The following is a 20,423-nucleotide window of genomic DNA, read 5'->3' as shown; positions in this document are numbered from 1 at the left end:
CGGGAGAGCAGGACAGGCCGAGGTGTTTCAGACACAGGGCTCCGCCTGGCTTCCCCTGCGCGCACAGGGCCAGCGAGAGCACCTGCTCGGCGTGGACGGGATCGGCAGGCGTGGGCGCGTGGTGTCACTTGCCATCCGCCCCTCCCACCATCCTCTCCGGTCCCAGGCTGCAGCCCCACAGGCTCAGGAGCGCGCTGGCCATAGTGAGGACACCGGCTGCACAGCTCAGGGCCCTCCCTGCCGGCTGCATTCCCTGAGCCCCAAACCCCAGTGGCGAATCTGTTTCCTGTGAGCTTCCCTAAGCCCGGAACACAGACAGCTGTGCACCCCAGGAGCCCCTGCATCCATGTACAGCAGCTACAATTTATTCACTTAATATTTTTCTTTAAATTGGCTCAGCTGTTCCACAAATAAATTTATTTAAAAAGGCAACTTCCTGTCGGGGCCACACATGGAAAACCAATCCTTCTCTAATACTCATAAAATATGCATGGCCGTTAGAGTGAGGAACCGCGGGTCGCACAGGAGCCTCTCCCTCACCCTAGGGAGGCTGCTCTGCCTGGCACGGGTGGCTCGAGCCCTGGCTCCCCAGGGCCAGGTTGCCTGGGTGACAAAGGCCTCTCTCCCAGGCCTCGGCCTGTCTGAGGGGCCGCCCTGCCTTCCTGGGACGAGGCTCAGGCCCCACGCGGCCGGGGCAGGCGCTGCCTCCTCTTCACAGGGACAACGCCGGATGGCGGATGGCGGTGATTGAGTCCCTCGCCCCAGTCGGTGGAGGTCCCGAAGGGCTCCCACTTCACACACTGCCCTGACAGGTCTCCTCCTCACGCCTGGGGGAAAGGAAGGGAGCAGGGAGAGAGAGGAGGGAGGCAGGAGGGAGGGGACGAGGCGGAGGAGAGGGGAGGGAGGCAGCAGGGAGGGGACGAGGCGGAGGCGTAACCCAGGCAGACAGTGAGCTCTCCGACCAGACCAGGCGCGCCGGGGAACAAAGCGAGGACAGAGCGGCCTGGGCTCCGCGGGGAGACGGCCATCGCCTCCTCCACTCCTCAGACACGGGGTCCTCTGTAACCCACCATGCCTGGGTTGGGACACCGTGATGTTAAAAGTCTCGGCTCTCTGTGGGGTTCACGGTCTTGATGGGGAGACAGGAGATAAACATGGGCATGGAGGTCAGCTGGTGGTAAGCACTGCACAGAAGTGACAGGGAGGGAGGCGATGTGTGTGCACAGCAGGCCTCACTGAGGAGGCCACACTGTACCTGAGACTTGGAGGAAGACAGAGAGGAACTTGTGACCGTCAGGCACAAGGGCAGCAGGTGCAAAGGCCCTGTGGGGGAAGCTGGGTGGGATATTCACCACCACCCAAGCCCACGGCCACCTAAGAGGGTCATAGATTACCCTGGGACCAAGGAAGCAGGACTCTGAGGACAGACCACTGGGTTTCCAGCACGGAGAGGTCTCCACGTCCAAGTGAGAAGGGCCATTTCTGCCAGGCACAGTGGCACACACCTGTAATCCCAGCACTTTTGAGGCTCAGGCAGGAGGATCCCTGTGACCTCAAGGCCAGCCTGAGCTACATAGTGAGACGCTGTCTCATAAAAAAGGCCATTTCTACACGCTTTTATCCAGAAAAACTTTTATGTCACTGTAGATGAATGGCCCTGCTTTGATTCCTGTTTGACTGGGGACAACAAGCTCCTCTCCAGTGTGAAAGATTGCAGGAAGAGGCATTTTTACAGTGCAGCCCTGATCCTCAGCTCTGTCCTTTCTGTAACAAAAAGTCAGCACCATCATGATGTCAGATGGGTTTAATTGGGAGCTGGGGCCCTGGGGAGCTGGGCAGAAGCCAGGGTAGCTCTTGGAGACCCCAGGGTGCATCTGGGTGGAGTTGTGCCCCCGAGAGTGATGGGTGGGGCCTCTGCTTCACAGCAGGGGTGGGCCGGGTGGACCCATGTCCCTGGCCCGACCCAGAGGGCCGCCAGCCTCTCTGCCAGCCTTGACATCTGGTGGGGCTGGGCAGACAGCTGCAGCCAGCAGCGCCCATGCAGACGGCAGCATGGACTGTGCACAGGACCAGGGCCTGGGGTAACGCTGTGCTGGGCTGGGTGGGTGTCGGTCCCATCAGGAGCTCCGCCTTCATTGGTGTCAGATGTTTCCCAAGCTGTGGGAGACGGTGCAGTTGCCCACAGAGTGCTGTGAACACAGTGGAGCGGAGGGCACAGGCGATGTGCGCAGGTCTCTGCCACCTGCCGCCACGGCCTGGGCAAGCCTGGGTCTCCCAGGCCTCAGGGTCCCTGACGCAGTGTCAGAACAACACACTCCAAGCAGGAAGGGGACGTGTGGGAGGAAGCCTGCTCCTCCAGGAAGCAGAGACCCAGGGCGGCCGGGGTCCCACCGTCCCTCAGGATGCGTCCAGGGACAGCTCCACCCACCTCTGAAGATCCACCCCTCTGGCAGTGCCAGCCCAGGGACTTGGCTTCAGCGGGGCCTCGGGGTGACCCAGGCACAAACACAGGGCTGGGGAGGCTGGCAGGGCAATGCTGTGCCCTTGGCAGAGCTGGGTGGGCCCTTGTCTCGGGCCCTGCTGACCGCTGTGACCACGGCCCGTTTAGCACTGAGGAGGCACCGCACCACTGGACACAACAGGAAGAGTCCAGGGCCCAGAGCTGGGCAGACACAGCCTCCGTGCCGCTGATCTCAGGGGTGAGGCTCTCGCCTGTGTGGAGACATTGTGGGTGGGCGGCCAGCAAGACGTGGATGAGGAAGAGGGAAGCAGGCTCTGCCCAGCCCCTTGCTCGCAGGGGTAGCTGCCCTGGGCAGGGTGTCCACTTGCCTCTGCCTCATATCCAGGGGGTCGCCCTGGGGATCCGTCCTGGAGCTGTTGCTGCTTGGGCTGCTGGCATCCTCACCATGCAGAAGGGCTCTGCTGCTGACCCACCGGGCTCGTTCCCAGAAGGGCAGGACAGTGGGACCTGACCTCCTCCATCATCCCTGTTCCCGAGGCGGTCTCTGTCCGCAGGAGGGTGGGTGTGAGGATCACACCCCAGAGCAGGACGGGCCGCTGCAGCCAGCTCTGATCAGCCCCGTTCAGTCTGCATGTGCCTCCTCCAGGCAGCCCCAGGGCCATGGCGAGAGGCACTGGGCTGTGTGTGAACCGTTCCCACATGGGGTTATTTTGACCCGGCCTGGCCCTGAGCAGTGTCCTCAGCAGGTGGCATAGGACAGGACATGCCGAGGAAGCATGCAGTTGATTGGCAAATCCTCTCTGCAGACAGCACCGGGACTGCGGGCCCCGGGGCAGCGGGGGCAGCTGCCGGGGCTCTTCCTGGGCAGAGGCCGCCCAGCCTGTGTTGCTCTGCAGCCAGGATCTGCTCTTCCAGGTGCAGCCGGTCATGGGAGGAGACAGATCCCAGGGCAGGGCCTCTGGCGGAAGGAAGGCTTGTTCCTCTAGGGTGGCACTTGGCTGCTGCCGGCATATCAGAGCCTCACTTCCGCGAAGCACAGCCAGAGGGCAGCACAGCCAAGCTGGGTCTGTGTCACACATGGCTGCCCAGCCGCCATTCTGATCCAAAATGTTTGGATAACCGATTCTTCTTGTGCGGTTCTGGAGTTTGAACCCAGCCCCTTCACATCGAGCTACATCCCCAGCCTTGTTTGATTTTTTATTTTGAGACAGTCTTGCTAAGTTGCCCAGGCTGGCTTGAACTTGAGATCCTCCTGACTCAGCTTCTCAGCGTGTTGGGATTACAGATAGGCTCCACGATGCCTGGCTTTGGATAAGTGAATTGTGACAGTACATTGGTTTCCTTTGTCATCCTAGGTACGTTTTGCATTTAACAATATTACTCTGCCACAGGCTTCAGAAGACTGCCAAGGGGGTCTCGGCACCCAAAGGCTTTAAAGCAACTGCAGCACAGCAGCGGGGAGACCCTGTGATCTCAGCACCTCAGGCTCCGGGGCTTTGGAGGGCTGCAGCTCCATGACTGCGGGGCTCCACGCTCACTTCAGCAGTGGTGCAGACCTCAGGCCCTGGTTACACAGGGATCCCTGCAAAGAAGCCCGGGCGTGCCCAGGTCCCCGATCCGCTCATGCACAGGAGTTTTGGGATTCAGTGCCAATCCCGCCTCCAGCGCCGCCCAGTGCGACCCAGATGGTGCATTCCTTCGGAAAGGTTGGCAAGCCAGGACGTAAAGAAACAGAGCTATCTCCCTCCGGTTGGTCAGACCCAGCCCAGGCCTGAGTTAGGGCTGCATTCACTTGGCAAAGTGTCCCTCAGATGTGGTGCATCCAGCCCGGACTTCTTCCTACTGCCTGTTAGGGTTTGGATCTAGCCGTCCTCCTAAGGCGTCCCAGGCGCTCCTTGGTGGGCTTCTGGAAGGTGACTGGATCACCCGCGCAAAGCCAACTGGGTGCGGGAGGCGGGGTCTGCGGGAAGGGGAGGTCCCTGGGGTGTGACCCGGAAGGTCCATCTCCCTCCTGGCTCCTCCCCTCTCCCTGCTTCCTGTCTGCCATGCGGTGAGCAGCTGTCCTCCGCCAGCCCCTCTGCCAGCCTTCTACCTTGGAGCCGGGCGATCCTGCACAGAGACGGCTGCAGACTGTGAGCTAACATGAAGCTTTCCCCCTCCACTGGGGGATGTTGGGTCTTGTGTCCCAACACAGGGAAACTGACTAGCGCACCTCTCACTGGCCCTTCCTTCCGGTCTTTGCTTTCTCCTGGCTGATGTGGGCCACACCCAGTCTTGGTGCTGGGCCTCTGTCAGGGAACAAAGCGAATGATTCCAGCAGGGAGAGACGACAGTTAAGAAAATAACTCAAATATCAGATATGGAGCGTGACTGGAGGGGCACTTGCTTGGGGGCCTGGGCTTCCAGCTGCTGATGCCCAGGTCCGAGTGGCTTCCAGCTGGTGACGCAGGGTTGATGCACACACCAGAAACAACTGCTTTGTGTGCACAGGGTCGACCTCAGTGGAGCAGTTACTTAGAAACGAAAACAAGTAGACCACGCACAGGTAACTGCATAAGCAGCAGCGAAGGGAAGAGGCGGGACCGAGGGCCTGTGTCGTTCCGAGGCTGAGGTTGAAACAGTGACCCCAGCGTGACGGCCTTAGAAGGGGGCCCGAGATGGGGCCCGTGTGTCACAGGGAGAGGAAGACCCCACCCACCCACCAGGAGAGCACAGAGAGCTCCGTCAACCCCACACCAGGGACCGAACCTCTGCAACTTGAGCCCGGACTCGCCAGCCTCCGGCAGGGTGGGAAGCAAGGGTTTGTTCTTCAGGTGACAGAGGCCTGGGATGACCGAGTCGGGCACCCAGGATGTCAGGATTGTAAACAGAGTGGCCGGGCAGAGCCCCACAGAGAAGGCCAGACCGCCAGTGTGGAGTCTAGAGGGAGGGTGACCTGGAGGTAGGCCAGGAGCGGCAGGTGGCAGAGGGAGCGTGGGCAGCTTGGGCACACTCTGAGGACTCTGGTGTCCACTGCCCACGAGGGAGCCCACGAGGAGGCTGAGAGCAGAGGGGCTACCTGGCTCGTGCTTTCCACGGATGCCAGGGAGGTGACTAACAGCGCGGTGCAGCCCAGCAAGCTCTCCTGCCACCCCTGTGCCCACACCACACTGGCTGTGACTCTCCTGCCAGAGAAACCGAGGCCCATGCGAGCGGCAGCCGCTCCCCCCAGCCCAGCCCACTTACTGAGCTCGGTGATGCTGCCCACGCGGGTGGCCAGCAGCGACTGCTCGATGGTCCGCAGCTCCGACTGGCTGAACATGGGCAGCTCCCCTGGCTTGGCCGCCCGCTGCGGCTCACGGTGCAGGTTCAGGCTGTCAGGCAGGCTCAGGACCCCTGGGCAGAGAGAGAGGGAGAGGGTTACAGTTCGTCAGAGCTCGGCCACACCAGGGCCACGCTGCCAGCCTGCAGGGCAGGGACGCTGAGCCTAGCTCCCAGGGCCCACGAGGAGCTGCCGTGGAGCTGCACTAATGTGGCGCTGGTGGGGGCTGGTGCATTTCCAAAGGGTGTGGAATGAGTGCCCCGCAGCTGAGTGGGGATTCTGCTACCTGGAGGTGGTCTGGGGACCCAGGGGAAGGGCTCTGCTGACAGTGACTTCTTGCTTTCTTTTCAACACAGGTCTAGGTATGTAGCCCAGGTTGGCCTAGAAATCACAGAGATCTTCCTGCCTCAGCCTCCCAAGTACTGGGCTCACAGGTGTGTCAGGCTGCTGCCTGCGCTCCTGGCTTTCTCCCAGAGGTGCTAAGTCCAGAGATGGACCATCCAGGCGCTTCTGTCACCCGTGTGGCGAGCACCTGGAAATCACTGGAATCCGATCATCCCCTCCCTTCCCATTCCCAAGGCAGCCAGCACACGCGGGTCACTCAGGCCCACCCAGGGCAGCAGGGCCAGCAGCCTCGGGAGTCCCGGGCTCGACGACGGGTCTGTCTTTGCTCACAGGTAGTTTGGGGCAGGACGCACTCAGAGGCCCAGCAAGACCCATCAGAAGGACCTCGCTCCTGTGCTCTGCCTCTGCCAGGAGCGGACCGTGCTTTGCTGGCCTGCTCTAAGGAGGGCAAGAGACTCACACTGCAGCCGCAGCAGCCACCTGGCCTCTGAAGCTGCTGCATGCCTCACAAAACAAGCGCTTATCTGGTTGTTACTCAGCATCACCATGGGGAAACTGACAGATATACCCACCAAGCAGCAGACACCGAGGACACAGTGAACAAGGCAGATGCTGCTGCGTTAGGGGCCGAGGTGGGGATGAGGGACAGAGTCCACATCACCCCTGTCCTCAGCAAGGGCCCGTCTACATGGACAACCACAAACCAACCAGCACTCCGTATGGGAGGGGAGGGATGGAGGACACCTCGGCCGCTCCCGAGCTCACACCGGAAGGCTCATGCGGCCCGCTGTGTCCCAGCCCCCAGAGGCGACCTGCAGGTGGGAAGCAGCAGGAGCTGTCCAGACAGAGCAGAAGCTCACTGTGCACGAGCCGGGCCACGCAGCGATTGGGGACACTGCTCCAGTGCCACAGGACAGGCTTCACGCACTCTGCTGCCCACCACAACGGAGAGGGCCACGGGCACAGGGGTCGTGGATGGAGAGTTAATCACCGATACATAACACACACGCGATGTCACTTGACCTCCAGTGGTCAGGAAGCTGACACCACTTCTAGGACTCGTCTCCAGCCACTTAGTTTTGACTGTGACTCAGAGGTGACCATGGTACCTCGGTTCACGAACTTAATTTGTTCCGCGATTCTGGAAAAGGTGGCTGTGGCTATGTTCATGAGAAAAAGACGGCCACAGTCGTGTTTGTTGCCTGATGTGGAATTCACGAACAGAAACAAAATTGGTGAGCCGGCCTCTCAGGCCACAGTCCAGGACGCCCCAGCCCTCACCATGCTGCTCATATTTCCGTGAGGAAACAACATGGAAAGTATCCCTGGTCCTCAAGGTGTGGTGCCATCTCAGTTTTTCTCACCACTTCCTTGTCTGTCTTCTCCATAGCGGTGCTGGCTGTGGACCCCCGGGGCTCATAAGAGACAGCGTGAACCCCAAGGTCCAGCGGGTTCTGAGCCCGGCCCAGAGCAGCCCCACAGGGACGGACCCCGGGCTGCCACAGAAATGCCCCGCACAAGGCTGCCTCCCCTGCTCCTCCGTCGGCCTGACTGGGGGCTCTGGTCACCCCATCCGTGCTGTGTGTTCCCGGCCCTGTGACATCAGAGGCTGAGCCAGCGGCCACCGCCACGGGGAGGACCTGTGTGCCGCTCCTTGCGTGATCCCTGCTCGGACACTGCTGACCCTAATTTGGGGACCTCCTGTCCCTCAAAAAGCTCACCGCACACGCATCAGACAGTCAAGACCCAGAGTGACAAGTGACCCAGGTTTTAGGGTTCCTCTGCCCGGGAGGAACAGGGTCCCAGGTGTCAGCCGAGGAGAACCGAGAGCAGCCCCGAATGCTGGGAGAAGAGGCCGCCTGATTAACTGCGGGTTCTCCGGTGCTCCCCAAGTGCCTCCCTGGGGTTTGCAGTGTCTGTTGCAGGGAACCAGGTCTGCGGCTGGAAAGGCGGCCGCACACACGGGTCAAGACGGGGACAAAGGACGCTGGGCCCCGGGGCCTCAGCCTTGGTCTGCCGCTCCCTGCGCTGGACCTTGAGCTGGGCCTGGAACCTCTGGACCCAGTCCTCGCTTCTGTGGACTTTGTCCCCCTCCAGGCAGCTGGGGGCGAGAGGGCTGGGAGAAGGCAGGGCTGGTGTCAGAGCCTCTGCTTGGGTGAGGACCTGGGAGGGGCAAACCCGCTGTGTGCACACCCAGCTCTGGATGGCTTTATGCTTAGCACGTGCATGATTTCCCTTGGAATTATTCTTCCTTTTAGAGAGAGTGAGAGAGTTATGAAATTTAAATGGGGAAATATAATTATTCCAAGGCACTTTGAGAGCTGGATTACAGAGATTTGGGAAATCTGTAATTGATCTATTATGCAGAGATTTTATTCTGGGTTTTCTTTTCTTTTTTCTTCCTTTGAAGGCTCTGTGCAGGCTTCACTAAAACTGGAGTCACTCGTTTGCTTTTGTGTGAGAATCCGTGGGTGGACAGGAAGGCCCACTGACATACGCGCGAGGTTCAGACCCTTCTCAGTGGCCTTGCTGGGAGCCGAGGACACTGCATTCCGGGGACTGAGCCCGAGCTTAACTACAGAGTAAAGTGAGGTTGACTTTGGAGCGGGGTGTCACGGTACACGCCTGTAACACCGGTGCTTGTGAGGCTGAGGCAGGAGGATCGCTGTGAGCTTGAGGCCAGCCTGGGCTACATAACAAGACCCTGACTCAAAATCCCAAAAACCAGATATGACTTGGGGCTGAGAGAAATGTGTTCCATAGGGAGCCAGGGTCTCCCTGGAGCCCCAGGACCTTGGGGTGTTCAGTGTACTGATTTCTCACAAGGTCCAAGATGGGCCTAACAATGACAAGCAGGGCCCGCTGCAGAGCCTCCTCTGAAAAGGAAGAGGGAGAGGAGGAGGAAGAGGGAGGGGAGGACAAGAGCCAGCGTTTCCTTTGTTCTTGCGTGTGCCAAGCACTCCACGCCTTTAAGTGTAAACCTACTTTAATCTGCACAGCGCCCCGTGGGACAGGAACCAGGCCCTTTCGGAAGACCGCGAAGTGCCAGTTAAGGTCGGGAGTGGCATCACCAGTGCTATCAGCATTTACAGAGCTCCGTGGCCTGGCTGGCGGTTTCCGTGCTTCCTGCTGTCTTAACCTGCCCTGCAGGTCCTGGTGCAGCAGGCAGGAGTAGAACCAGGGAGACCGGGTCAGGCTGGGCCCAAAGGCTGGCGCCTTGAGCCTGGCGGGGCACGAGGGGAACGGATGCTGCCACACCCCGCCTGCCATGTCTGGCCCGGCCCTCTGCTGAGACACCCAGAAGGTAAATGGGGGTCCTGGCCCAGCTGCAGCTCCCCGCCATCTCCCTGGGGCCCTATGGTGCACTTGGTTTGCCTACTCCTGGGGGCTGGGGGCAGCCTGGCATTGCTGTCGCTAACATCTAAGTAAACGACGCTCTCCAAGGCTGAGGGTTCAGGGTCTCCACACCCAGACAGTGCTGGGGCCTCTGGGACTGCTGAATCCAGGAGGGAATGAGACAGGAAGTGATCAGATCCTTCTGATGCTTGTCAACTGGCCTGGAAAACCCTTCCAAGAGACTCAGCACTGGAAACAAGCCCGGGGCTGGCGGCGATATCCCAGCGAGGTCAAACCCAGGCGGGGCCCTCATGGTCCCCTGTGTGAATGACCCAGAGGATGTCGCCTGAGGAGGAGAGGAGAAAGCACAACAGCCGGGCAGAGCCATGAGCAGAGGTGGCTCTGCAAGCACACAACACAGCACCTGGGGCCCATCAGGCGATGCAAGATCTCTGCAGAACAGGGAGACCCCGTGGGTCAGCCACCCGGCCACCCACACGGCCTGCAGACCCCACAGTCCGCCTCGAAGCCTGGGTGGCAGTCACCACCAGCTGAAAGACCATGAAGAAATGTGGAGCAGGGGCACCCGGGGTCCCGCAGCAGCCACAGGGACATGGTCAGGGCTCCACCCCAGCCGGGATGTAGGGAAGCTGCTGCTGCAGGCAGGGTGAGAAGAGGCGGGGTCTGACCTGCGGGCCTGGGCTGACTCACAGGCCCCAGGAGAACCAGCTTAGGCTGCCACTGGGCCTCCTGTGCCTCTGAACATCATGGGGCCATCATGGCATAAACCCTGGGGACCCTGGAAGATCAAGTGGGCACAGACACGAGAGCTGGGCCACTGATTCACCCAGCGCTTGTCTGCCTGAGTGAGCTACCATCACCAGCATCATCCCCAGATACAGACATCCCAGGGAAGAGCAAGCCCAGGGTGCAAGGGCAGGGGTGTGGGGGTGAGGAAGGCAGGTTCTGGGGGCCCTGGGAATGGCTGCGAAGGGCTAGGTTGAAGCTGCACCCCCTTCCACAGCCCAGGCAAGGCAGGAGGGGTCGCAGAGGAGGAAGTGGCCTCAGGGACCCCACTGCTGGCCTCAGGAGCATTATTGGCCCAGGAGAGGCTTAGGTGCAGGAGACAGGAACAGCGTGAGCAAGGGCAGAAGTACCAGGTGGACTGCAGAGGGGTCCAGCAGGCAGGGTCGGGCCCGGGCCATGCTGAAGGCTTGGGCTCCTACTCTGAGAGAGACCATCTGTTTGCTCTTGCTTTTAGTATTGGGGATTGGATACAGAGCGTCAGCACTGAGTGACATCCGAGTTCTTTCTAAATTTTAAAATTTTGACACAGGGTCTCACTAAGTTGCCCAGGCTGGGCGTGAATTCATGATCCTCAGCTTCCCAGAGTGCTGGCATTACAAGTATGCACCACCACACCCTACTCTGAGAAAGATGGGGGCCCCAGAGGGCTCTGGGTAGAGGAGGGATGGCTACTTTGGCTGGTGGACTGAGAACAGACTGCTGTATCGAATGACCACAGGAGCTCTGTCTGTTTTGGTTTATTTGACACAAGGTTTTGCTATGTAGTCCAGGCTGGCCTTGAACTCACTATATAGCCCAGATTGGCCTTGAACTTGCAATGATCCTCCTGTCTCAGCTGTGCTGGGATCACAGGTGTGCACCACCACACAAGGCAACAGTGATTCCTGACCTAAAGTGAAGGTCAAGCGAAGGATTTGCTAACAGGTACCAGATGCAAGAAAGGAACAAGTAAAGACTTCCAAGTTCGGGCCAGGGATTTAGCTCAGTGGTTCTGCTGCCTGCCTTGCAAGCACAAGGTCCCGAGTTTGATCCCCGGTACCAAGTTCTTCATTGATGCACTCGAAGGGACGGACTTCTTGTTCACGGTGGGAGGGGTGAGTGTGGGGATGAGATCTGTTCACTTTTGATCAGGTCCCTGCTCCTCCTAGCTACGCTGCAGAGCTCACCCACAGTCCCCGTGGTGCTGAAGTTTCTGCCCCTGCCCTCCCAGCTGCAGGACGGTGAGCACCCTCATTGCGCTGCTGGTCTGCTCCTCCACCACCCTTTCCAGCTGCTGCCTCTCTGGACTTCTCCCTCCAGTGCTGAGCTCTGCTCAGCCCAGGGTGTGAGCCACTCTCTTCCATGTCCCCCTGAGGCCATGCGCTCCCTGTGGCCTGCTGCTCCAGGCCCTCACTCCTGCAAGCAGTTTAGAGCCTTGGGGTGGGGAGGGTTATTTTAGGCCTCGGCTAGGTCTTGGGTAGCTGTGGAAACAGCAGGGCCAGCCAGCTTTCAGAGTCCGTGGACTCTCAGGAGCACAGGCTGTGGCCTTTGGACCCTCTCTGAAAAGTCTCTCCCGTGCCCTGGCACAGCAGTGACACTCCCGGGACAGAGTGTCATGCAATGTGCTAAAACTTGGCCTTGGGCAGAACCGTGTGATAGAGTCGTCCAGTCAGGAAGTAGTCGCCTCCTGACATCTCAACACCATGACCAGGGAACAGTCAAGTAATGGGGAGGCAGGGATTTGGACAAGTAAGATGACCTTGCTCTACATCAAGGTGGCCACACATCTTGTGCCTAGATATTTAAATCCAAATATATCCACCCACCCACTCATCCATCCATTTATCCATCCATCCATCTACCCGCCCATCCATCCCCTCCATATACGGTGCCAGACTGGGACAGCACTGAAAAGGAAAGGACCCCCCCCCCCAAGAAATTCACAGTCAGGCTGGGGATGTAGCTCAGTGGCACTGTGAGTTCCTGGCAACCACAAGGTCCTGAGTTCAATTCCAGTACAAGAAAAAGAAAGAAACTCACAAGCCAGATGGCTGTGTGCTCCTGAGCACCTTGGGTGCCGTGAGAAGCTGCCATGCCACACGGCTGGCACAGAGCCTGCAGGTCCACTGGGGCTGTGCCAGGAAGGGTTGCACTGATGGGCCGACCTTGGGGTGGCCTGGCGTCCATCAGGTGAACTGGGGGAAGGAGTGGGTGGGGGGACAGGAGAGTGAACCAGAGGGGCGGTGCAGTCAGGTCAGGCAGCAGGAAGGAGCGCAGTGTGGGGCTGAGGGGCTGGGCACCAGGGGGGCAGCTGAATCCCCGGGGAGCCAACACTGGTCTTCATCTTGTGCCCCCGGAGGCCAGGATTCGCCGTCGGCCTCTGGCCAGCAGGGCACTGCAGGTGCCCACACTCTGCAGGAACGCCAGGGCAGCAGACTTGGGGACAGTCTCCGCCTCTGTTGCCCAGGGCTTCCTGGACTCTCACTGTGCCCAGTAGCCCTGCCATCTCCAAACCCAGGCTCAGCAGCCCTGGTCCTCAGAGCCCTGCAGCCCTGCCCAATGCCTCCTCCATGGGCGGCCCACTCGCTCCCTGTCCAGTGGAGAGATGATGGTGTGAATCCACAATCAGTCTCCTCCTCTGCTGGGTCTCCTTTCTCCACTCCGTCCTGGGCATGTGCTTAAACTTGAAGCTGCTTCCAAAGCATGAATTATAAATCTGGGCTCTAAACCTTCAGTCCTGAGGAGGGAACAACACGGCAAACTCCAAGCCAACCTCTCTTCCATCCCTGCAGCTTTTCCTAGTCTCCAGGGGCAGCCAGTGTTGCCGTTTCTGGTGTAGGATCCCAGAACTTCCTATTCCTCTCAGTAATCCATTCAATCACTCAACAAACATTTACCAGGCCTGGGCAACGTGCACATTCTTAGGGGCTGCACCTGTGAGTGATCAAGGTGTCTGCCCTGCCCCTGGGAGCTTGAGGTCTAGGTGCAGGGTTAGGGGCCGTGAAATGGCCACACAAACCACTAAGAAGGACCGCAGTGAAGAGGCCACACGGGCGAAGCACACCTGTGACCCCAACCTGTGCAGCACCGGCAGTGGTATCTAATTTCACATGGCTTGTGGGACTGCAGGGCTTTTTCTCATTGGCATCTACCTGTGGTCCCTTCTTTGTGCACTATTTTTGTATATTCCTCGCCCAGTGTTCTGCTGACATCAGATTCTGTGCCTGAACGCACCAGGCACATGGGCTCCGAAGCCTTCCCGTCTCCGGCCGCAGTGTTCACGCTGTTGACAGGTAAATGGGTTTTCATTGGAAACAGACAAATGTGCACCAGTCTCTCTCCACAGGCTCGGGGTCTGGGGTTATACCGAGAAAGTCCTTCTCCTACTCAAGAGCATTAGAAGCTTAGCCATGCTTTCTGCTTGTAATTCCAGCTTCACAATTAATATTCAAACTCCAATCTGTCTAGAGTAAGGGAGGAATCCAGTTTTTGTTTTCCCCAGCGATTAACCAGTTGTGTCTGCATCTGCTGACCAGCCCATCTTTCCTTCCCAGAATGAAAGTAAGTCCACCCATCAACTGCTTTCCGCCAGATCCAGGCTCATACACACCAGTGTTCCTATTTTATCCCTGGACCTGGCTTGTTCTTTGTCAGAACCAAACTGCTGAATTCGTGTAGCTTCAGAAATGAATGGCTCAGGAGCGTCAGGGCTGGGCCTGCCTCAGTACCTCTTCTTTTGAAAAAGCATTCTGAGGTGATTTTAGCCTTTTATCTTCCAGATTAACTTTAGTTCCAATTTAGTAAATATCTGAATGGTTCTGGTGGTGAAGGTGAAGACCACGGCGGTGGTTAGAGTCCGTGTCCACTGTGAATGCCCAGGCGCCTCTTCTGAACGCACCCCCGTTCCCTGGAACAAATGAGCTGCGTCTTCTCCTCTCCCCTCAACTCCCAGCTCTGCCGTGTCTGGCGGACTCTTGCTCCACGAATACAGCTGAACAAACGAACGAGCCCGGGTGGGATTCTGGAAGTGTGGAGGGAAAGGCGCCGTCTGAGAAACCGTCTCAGGTAAAAGCCGGGATGCTGCACCAGGGAGGCTGGGGTGCCTGGCTGGCTTCCAACTGGAGATTTCCTTCCAGAACTTCTGCAGAGGCAGAGGATTATTTATTCTCATCACATGGCTCCCCAAGGTCTGCAGGATCTCAACTCACCCACGAGAGATTAAATCACATTCAACCGAGCTTTAGTGTTAAGTATGTTTAATTGTATTCTGAATCTTCAAAGACTGATTATCTTTAATTAAGCGGCCTGGTGATACAGACTTATTACTCACTTGATATGATATAGTGCGGACCTATTCACTGGAACGTTTAATAAGTTGAAATGCCTCATGGCCGACCACACAGTGCCGCAGCAGCCTGGACGTGCGTGTGTGCACGTGCGCATGGGTGTGTCTGCAGCATTTTGAGAGCTGGCTAAATGCTGCTGTTAACACAGCGTCGATGCTAATGGCGCATAAAAGCACAAATCTGCCACTCACAGCAATGCATGTCTGTGCAGATATAAATAACTAATAGGCCTTTCACAACCCGCACAAAATACAAAGACTACTAAATTGCCTTTTAAAGACATTAGACTCCCATTAGGCCAAATTCAGCAGCTGATTATAGAGCAAAACAACCCCCAAGAGGACTCTGCATTCTCCTTGTTGCTGCTGTTAGAAGGTACAGTGCGAGGCCTGGGCCTTGGGCGAAGCCCTGAGCCCTGGCTGGGAAGGAGGCTCCTCTGGCTGGACCCCTGGAGGAAGACACTGGGGAGCTTTGCATGCTGGGAGCTACGTCAAGCAGACAGGAAGTTCCCTGGGCCCTGGGCCTCAGTGCCGGTGGACGCGATCCCAGGCAGCCGACGCCACCTCCGGAGCCAGGCTTCTCCCACTGCTTCCCTAAGAAACCACAGCAAGGGCTCTGCCCTCTCCCCTCCCCTCCCCGACCTGACCCTGGGGTCTCCCCACAGCTGAGGCCCATCTGGGGCTGAGTGAAGAGCTCTCTTGTTAATCGCAGTCACCCTCTGCACCTCAAATTCTCTACTAACGCTGGATTTGAAGTTGCCCTGCTCTGTGTACTGTAATATCATAAATAACACAATATACAAGGTGTGTGATCAGACTATATGGTGTGTTTATATTAAAAAATTATTACAGTACAAGACACTGTGCCACTAATACCCCTCAAAATCTTCCCCGAGCTCCGACACTCTTGTCCCACTGTTCCCGCCACTTTCTGAAGTAGCCTGGAGGGCAGGACTGAAACTTTAAACCAGGACCAGGACTGCTATGACCCTCAGCTAACCTAGCTGTCCAGTCAGATTTTGGGGTGACCGCTCAGAGTGACAGAGCCACCTCCCTGCCCCTGCACCAAAGCACCAGTCAGAGGCCACCTCCACAGCCATCCTAGTACTCTGGGAGGCTGAGGCAGGAGGGCTGCAAATAGGAGCAACTTAGTGACTTAGACTTTACCTCAAGATAAAAATTAAAATAAATAAATGAACGAACCCAATCTCAGTTCTACCATGAAAAAAAAAAAAAAAAACCATGAAAAAGTTTGCAAGGGCAGCCTGGCATTGTGTGGGGTGGAGGGGCAGGGACGCCCATCTAGTCCCGGGCGGAACTGGAGGAGGCAGGAAGGAGATGACTGGCTTTCCTGGAGCCTGCAAAGGGCACGCAGCCTGGCCACCACCTGGACTGCACTCCATGGGACATCTTGGCCTCGTGACCTCCAGGGCTGTCAGGGACCACAGTGTCAACCTTGACCTTTGACACTGTGGCCTTTGACACTGGGTGCTCTGAGGTGGGCCTGAGGCTCGCAGTCTGCACAATGCCGGGCAGCGGTGCTGTTCCGACTTCGCGTGGCACATTCTCACCTCAGAGCTCTGAGCCCTTCTTCCCTCGGTGCGAACCCCAGACTCTGGTACTGAGGACCGCAGAGGCCCACACTGGTCTCCGGGCCTACTCACACCCTAACAAACAGGAGAGTTTCCCACGCTGAGCTTGGGGATGCCACCAACGGCCTCTGGCCACAGCGTACTGCCGTGTGTAGTGCCAGGTGAGCGGTAGGGGCCAGCACTGCCCTGAGGAGGAGTGGGGAGGCAGGCGTGGACCGCGGATGTTGACACCACAGAGTCTGGCTTCACGGCTGCTGGGCCCCGTCTGTAGGGGGACCCCGACAACACCTCTGGCAGTGGGCTGACCGGCTACTTCACAGCCAGGGAGCTGGGTTCAAAGCCCAGCTCCTCTGTCCCCCCATGTGTAACAGTGAGAAATCAGATTCTCTGGGCCTCGGGCAGTAAAAGGCCACCACTAAAGTTGCCAGGAGGGCAAGTGACTGAGTGAAAAGACGAGGTGTGCTGCAGACCCAGGCCAGGCACTGGGGACAACTGTGATCATCTGCGACTCAAAGCCCCCTGGAGCCTGGGAGGGTGTGGTCAGCGCTGCCTTGGGCTTGGCTGGCTAGAGAAGGTCCCGGAGGAGGCACCATCCGTGTGCGTGCGCGCGTGCATGTGTGCACACACTTGGCTGACTTCCAAGGGCCCAGAATCAGTCTCTCCAGATACTGCAGGCTGCATCCTGAGACCCCCGCCCCCCACATCAGCAGAGGGGTCTCGGGCCGCTGCCGCCCAGAGTTGGGAGGCAGAGGGGACACAAGTGCAGAGCTGTTGCTGCACTAGGTTGGCCACACCGCCAAATTAAGTGTTTTTTGCAAAGCTCATCCTTGGTCACAGCTCTGTCCACAGCAGCGTGGAAAACATTTCTTTTAAAACCAGCAAGAGGGGAAATGAAAGCGATGACAAGGACCTGTGCTGGGGGCTGTGGGTTTGAAGAGAGGACGCAGGAGGCATGAAGCCCACCTCACCGATGCCCGGCTGTATGCAGGCTGGGCGCGTCTGCCAGCATGACGGTGGTGTCTCTCCCTGTCCGTGAGTATTCCTGGGGCCCTTGCTGCACCCAGCCCCGAGCCTTGTGGGGTTTTTGTCATGGTCCGTGCCCCGCATGGGACCTGCAAGTGGGGGGCAAGGAAGAGCAGGGGCTTTGGGGCCGGGTTTGGCTCCAGCTCCTGCCTTTGCAGCGGAGCCGTCAGGAATTCCTCTCAGGGCCGCAGTTTCCTGCCCGTGAAATGGGGCACCAGGTGAATTTAACAAGGTCACGGGTGGGTACCAGGGAAGGACGTCAGGCACGTGATCGGAAACGTAAGAAGCCCTTTATGTTATCCACATCTCTCTGATCCAGCCGGTTTGTGTGCTGCAGACTCAGCAGCCCTGCCCTGCTCGGTCCATGGATTCTATTGGCAGCAACTGGACTCGGGAAAATCCCTGCCACCTCCTCCATGGGCAATGGGAACATTTCAGGGTAGGAGATGTATAAGGTCATTTCGCAGATCACCATGCAATCATGACTTTCTTCCTCAAAATAATTTCTGTGCAGCCCTGGAAACACTGCTTTCCTAACAGAATGTCATGTTACATGTCAGGAGGATATGAGAAAATACAAACAAATGAAAAACAATGCTCTCAGTCACTGCCCTGCAGGTAAAATCTCTCTGGGGCAGCGAGAGTGATTCATGGCAAGGTCAGGTGTGCTGGTGTTCACAACTGCCTGGGTCATGAACGTGTGGACACACACACACACACACACACACACACACTCGCATATATACGCATGGGCACGGGCAATCCCCACGTCACAGCAAGAGCTCCCCTCCAAAGCAGCAAAGGACTGAGAGCCAGAAGAAGGCATTCGAGAGCTTCCATGGGAAAGGTGCCCAGCCACGGTCACCCCACCATAGCAGAGCAGGGGACAGACTGGGCCCCCTGACGATGCCGACACTCCCTGGTGAGGCTGGGCCATGGGTCCTGTCAGCTGCACAGGCGTCCAGGAGCTCCAGCCCGCTGTTGACCCCTAGGAGCCTCAGTTTCCCCATTTCTAAAGTGGGCCTGCTATTATCACCTACCAGCCTAGGGTTCACACGTGTGGCGAACACAGGCATGAAGGTCCCTTCCTACGGAAGTGTCACAGGTCTGAGGGACATAGAGGACGTGACTGGTCCCGGGGACCTGCTGGTTGCAGCTGCCCCTCCAGCATCTCTCAGACCACAGTCTTCTCCCTCGGTGCTGGACTCTCAGGCTCATCTGTCAGCAAGTCCCGTGTCCCCAGCTGGCCTCCTGGCTCCAGCACTAATGTCCGCCATGCCCTTGGGGCTGCCTCTGCCCCCCCAGCTCCCCCTATAACAGCTGCACTTTCAACCCAGCTGCCAAGTGGACCCCGGGCAGCTCCAGCCCCTCCCGCCACGTCCACAGTCCCGGTCCCCCTGCTGGCCCTGGCTGAGGCGACCAGCACTGCTTAAGGTCCCACAAGGACCCAGGTGGGTCCTGGGGCTACACAGCTGGCCTCAGGGCCACGCAGGTTCAGAGCGCATGACACCTTGGGCAACCAGCATGGTGACACTGGAAGGAATCAAGCTCTGAGCTCCGAGCATCTTCAAACGATGCAAAGTTGAACCAGAAAAGCCCTTGGTAAATTCCCGCAGGAGGGAAAGTGGGGCTTAGGCAGCCAGGACGGAGAGGAGATCACTGGGCTGGGAAGGCAGAGGCGGCGGACACTCCTGATGGAGGTGCGGGGAGAGGATGAGTCCACGGGGAGCTGCCAGCTACGCTGCAGTAGGAGGACGTGAGGGAGTGGGAGAGGAGCCCAGGGACTCCTGTGGGGACCTGTGGAAGGGGATGCCGGGTTTGTGGACTTGGGAGCTTCTTGAGACCTGAGCCATGGCTTTGGGGCTACCGCCTCTCCGCCTGGCCCATGGGCCTGGCCTGACTTCCTCAGAATTACTTTCACAGGTTTATTTGCAAAGGGCAAAATGAGACAAGCTCAGCATAAGGCGGACAGAGCAGTTTCCACTGAGTTCGCCCCCTGAGACAGTTCTTCTCTCTTCTCTCCATCTTGCTTCAAAACACCGGCCTTCTATCCGTCTTCTTTGAGCCATGCCCGTAGGCTCCTCCTTCAGTGCCCTTGCTCCAAACCTCCCTGGCCTGGGGTGTCGTCCACAGCCTGTACCCCACAGCCCAGCTCCCTCAGGTCTTCCCCAGCCGGAAGCCGGAGCGGCCTGGAGCCTCCTGGGAGAGCTGCTGTGTGCATGCAGCTCAGTGGGGAGGCAAGCCGAGCTCCAGGACTCCGGAGGCTGCGCACGGTGAGGGCTCTGCACAGTGCCCGGCACGCAGCCTCCTGACGAGGCCCCGGAGAGCTCCGGAAGGAAGATGTTGCCACGGGGCAAGGGCAACAACAGCGGCCAATCACAGGAGCAGGACCAACTCCTACCTCCACGGCGGCCTCCAGGGAAGGGGAGGAAGAACAGCGAAGCCCTGGCTGTGCTGAGTGCTGCCCTCCAAGTTCTGTGCAGGTGAGTGGGAGCCCTCCCGCAGCCCTCGGGTGGGGACGTTAGCTCTCCCAGGGATGTGGCCCTGGCACTCAGAGGTAGATGACCCCCGAGATCCCACAGCCGGGCGGGGTCCTGCCACTCTGCCGAGACCTCACTCCAGGCTTCCTACCAGTGGAGACGCTGGTGAAGGCCTTCGTGTGGGGCTGGCCATGCCCAATAGCCTGCGAAATCTGTGTCCAGTTGTGCGCACCATCCAGGCCACGTGTATCTGTACAATGCTCTGAGCTGTGGGTTCTCCACAGGAAGGAAGGAAGGAAGGAAGCCTTCCTTCGGCAGGAAGCCCACAGGAGGCCACACACTCAGAGCGACACAGATCTCAGGGAGCATCTCACAAGCCCCATCCAGGGCCCATCCTTGGCCGCTGCTGGTTTCTTGGCATCGTGTGAAGCCGGGTGCTACTGGGCCCTCGAGGGGAGGAGTCCTTCCCGGCCAGGTGCCATCTCCGGAGCCGAGCTGAGACAAAGTCCCCGCTCCCGACACACGTGGGCCAGCAGAACATCACTGGTTGTCGTCTGAGATCCGGTCCGCCCCAAACAAGCTCTCATCCGAGCACTACAGATGCCTGGTTATAAAGTGGAAAAGTCCGAGGTTGCTCATGGTCTGTCCAACTAGTTCCTCTCCTCTCTTTCTACTCCCCTGCACCTGTGGTGGGAGCCCCGACTTCCACAGAAAGTGAAAATCTGTGTGACTTTGCAGTGGCCACCTAACCTCT

General features: G+C 58.5%; 1 protein-coding gene across 5 annotated transcripts in view; it reads right to left on the bottom strand.

Annotated features, from left to right (window-relative positions):
• Btbd11 (BTB domain containing 11) overlaps positions 1-20,423 on the bottom strand; it is a 132,292-nt gene that overhangs the window by 55,853 nt on the left and 56,016 nt on the right. For all 5 annotated transcript variants that reach the window (XM_010637597.2, XM_010637601.2, XM_010637598.2 and 2 more), the window contains one exon: positions 5,687-5,836. In XM_010637597.2, coding sequence (XP_010635899.1) covers positions 5,687-5,836 — 150 coding nt within the window. The remainder of the gene's footprint in view (positions 1-5,686; positions 5,837-20,423) is intronic.

The sequence above is a fragment of the Fukomys damarensis genome, unplaced genomic scaffold, assembly GCF_012274545.1.
Source record: "Fukomys damarensis isolate Sample0158 unplaced genomic scaffold, DMR_v1.0_HiC HiC_scaffold_15, whole genome shotgun sequence".
Taxonomy (NCBI): Eukaryota; Metazoa; Chordata; class Mammalia; order Rodentia; family Bathyergidae; genus Fukomys; species Fukomys damarensis.
The sequence above is the reverse complement of the archived record's forward strand: the minus strand, read 5'-3'. Positions and strand labels throughout refer to the sequence as shown.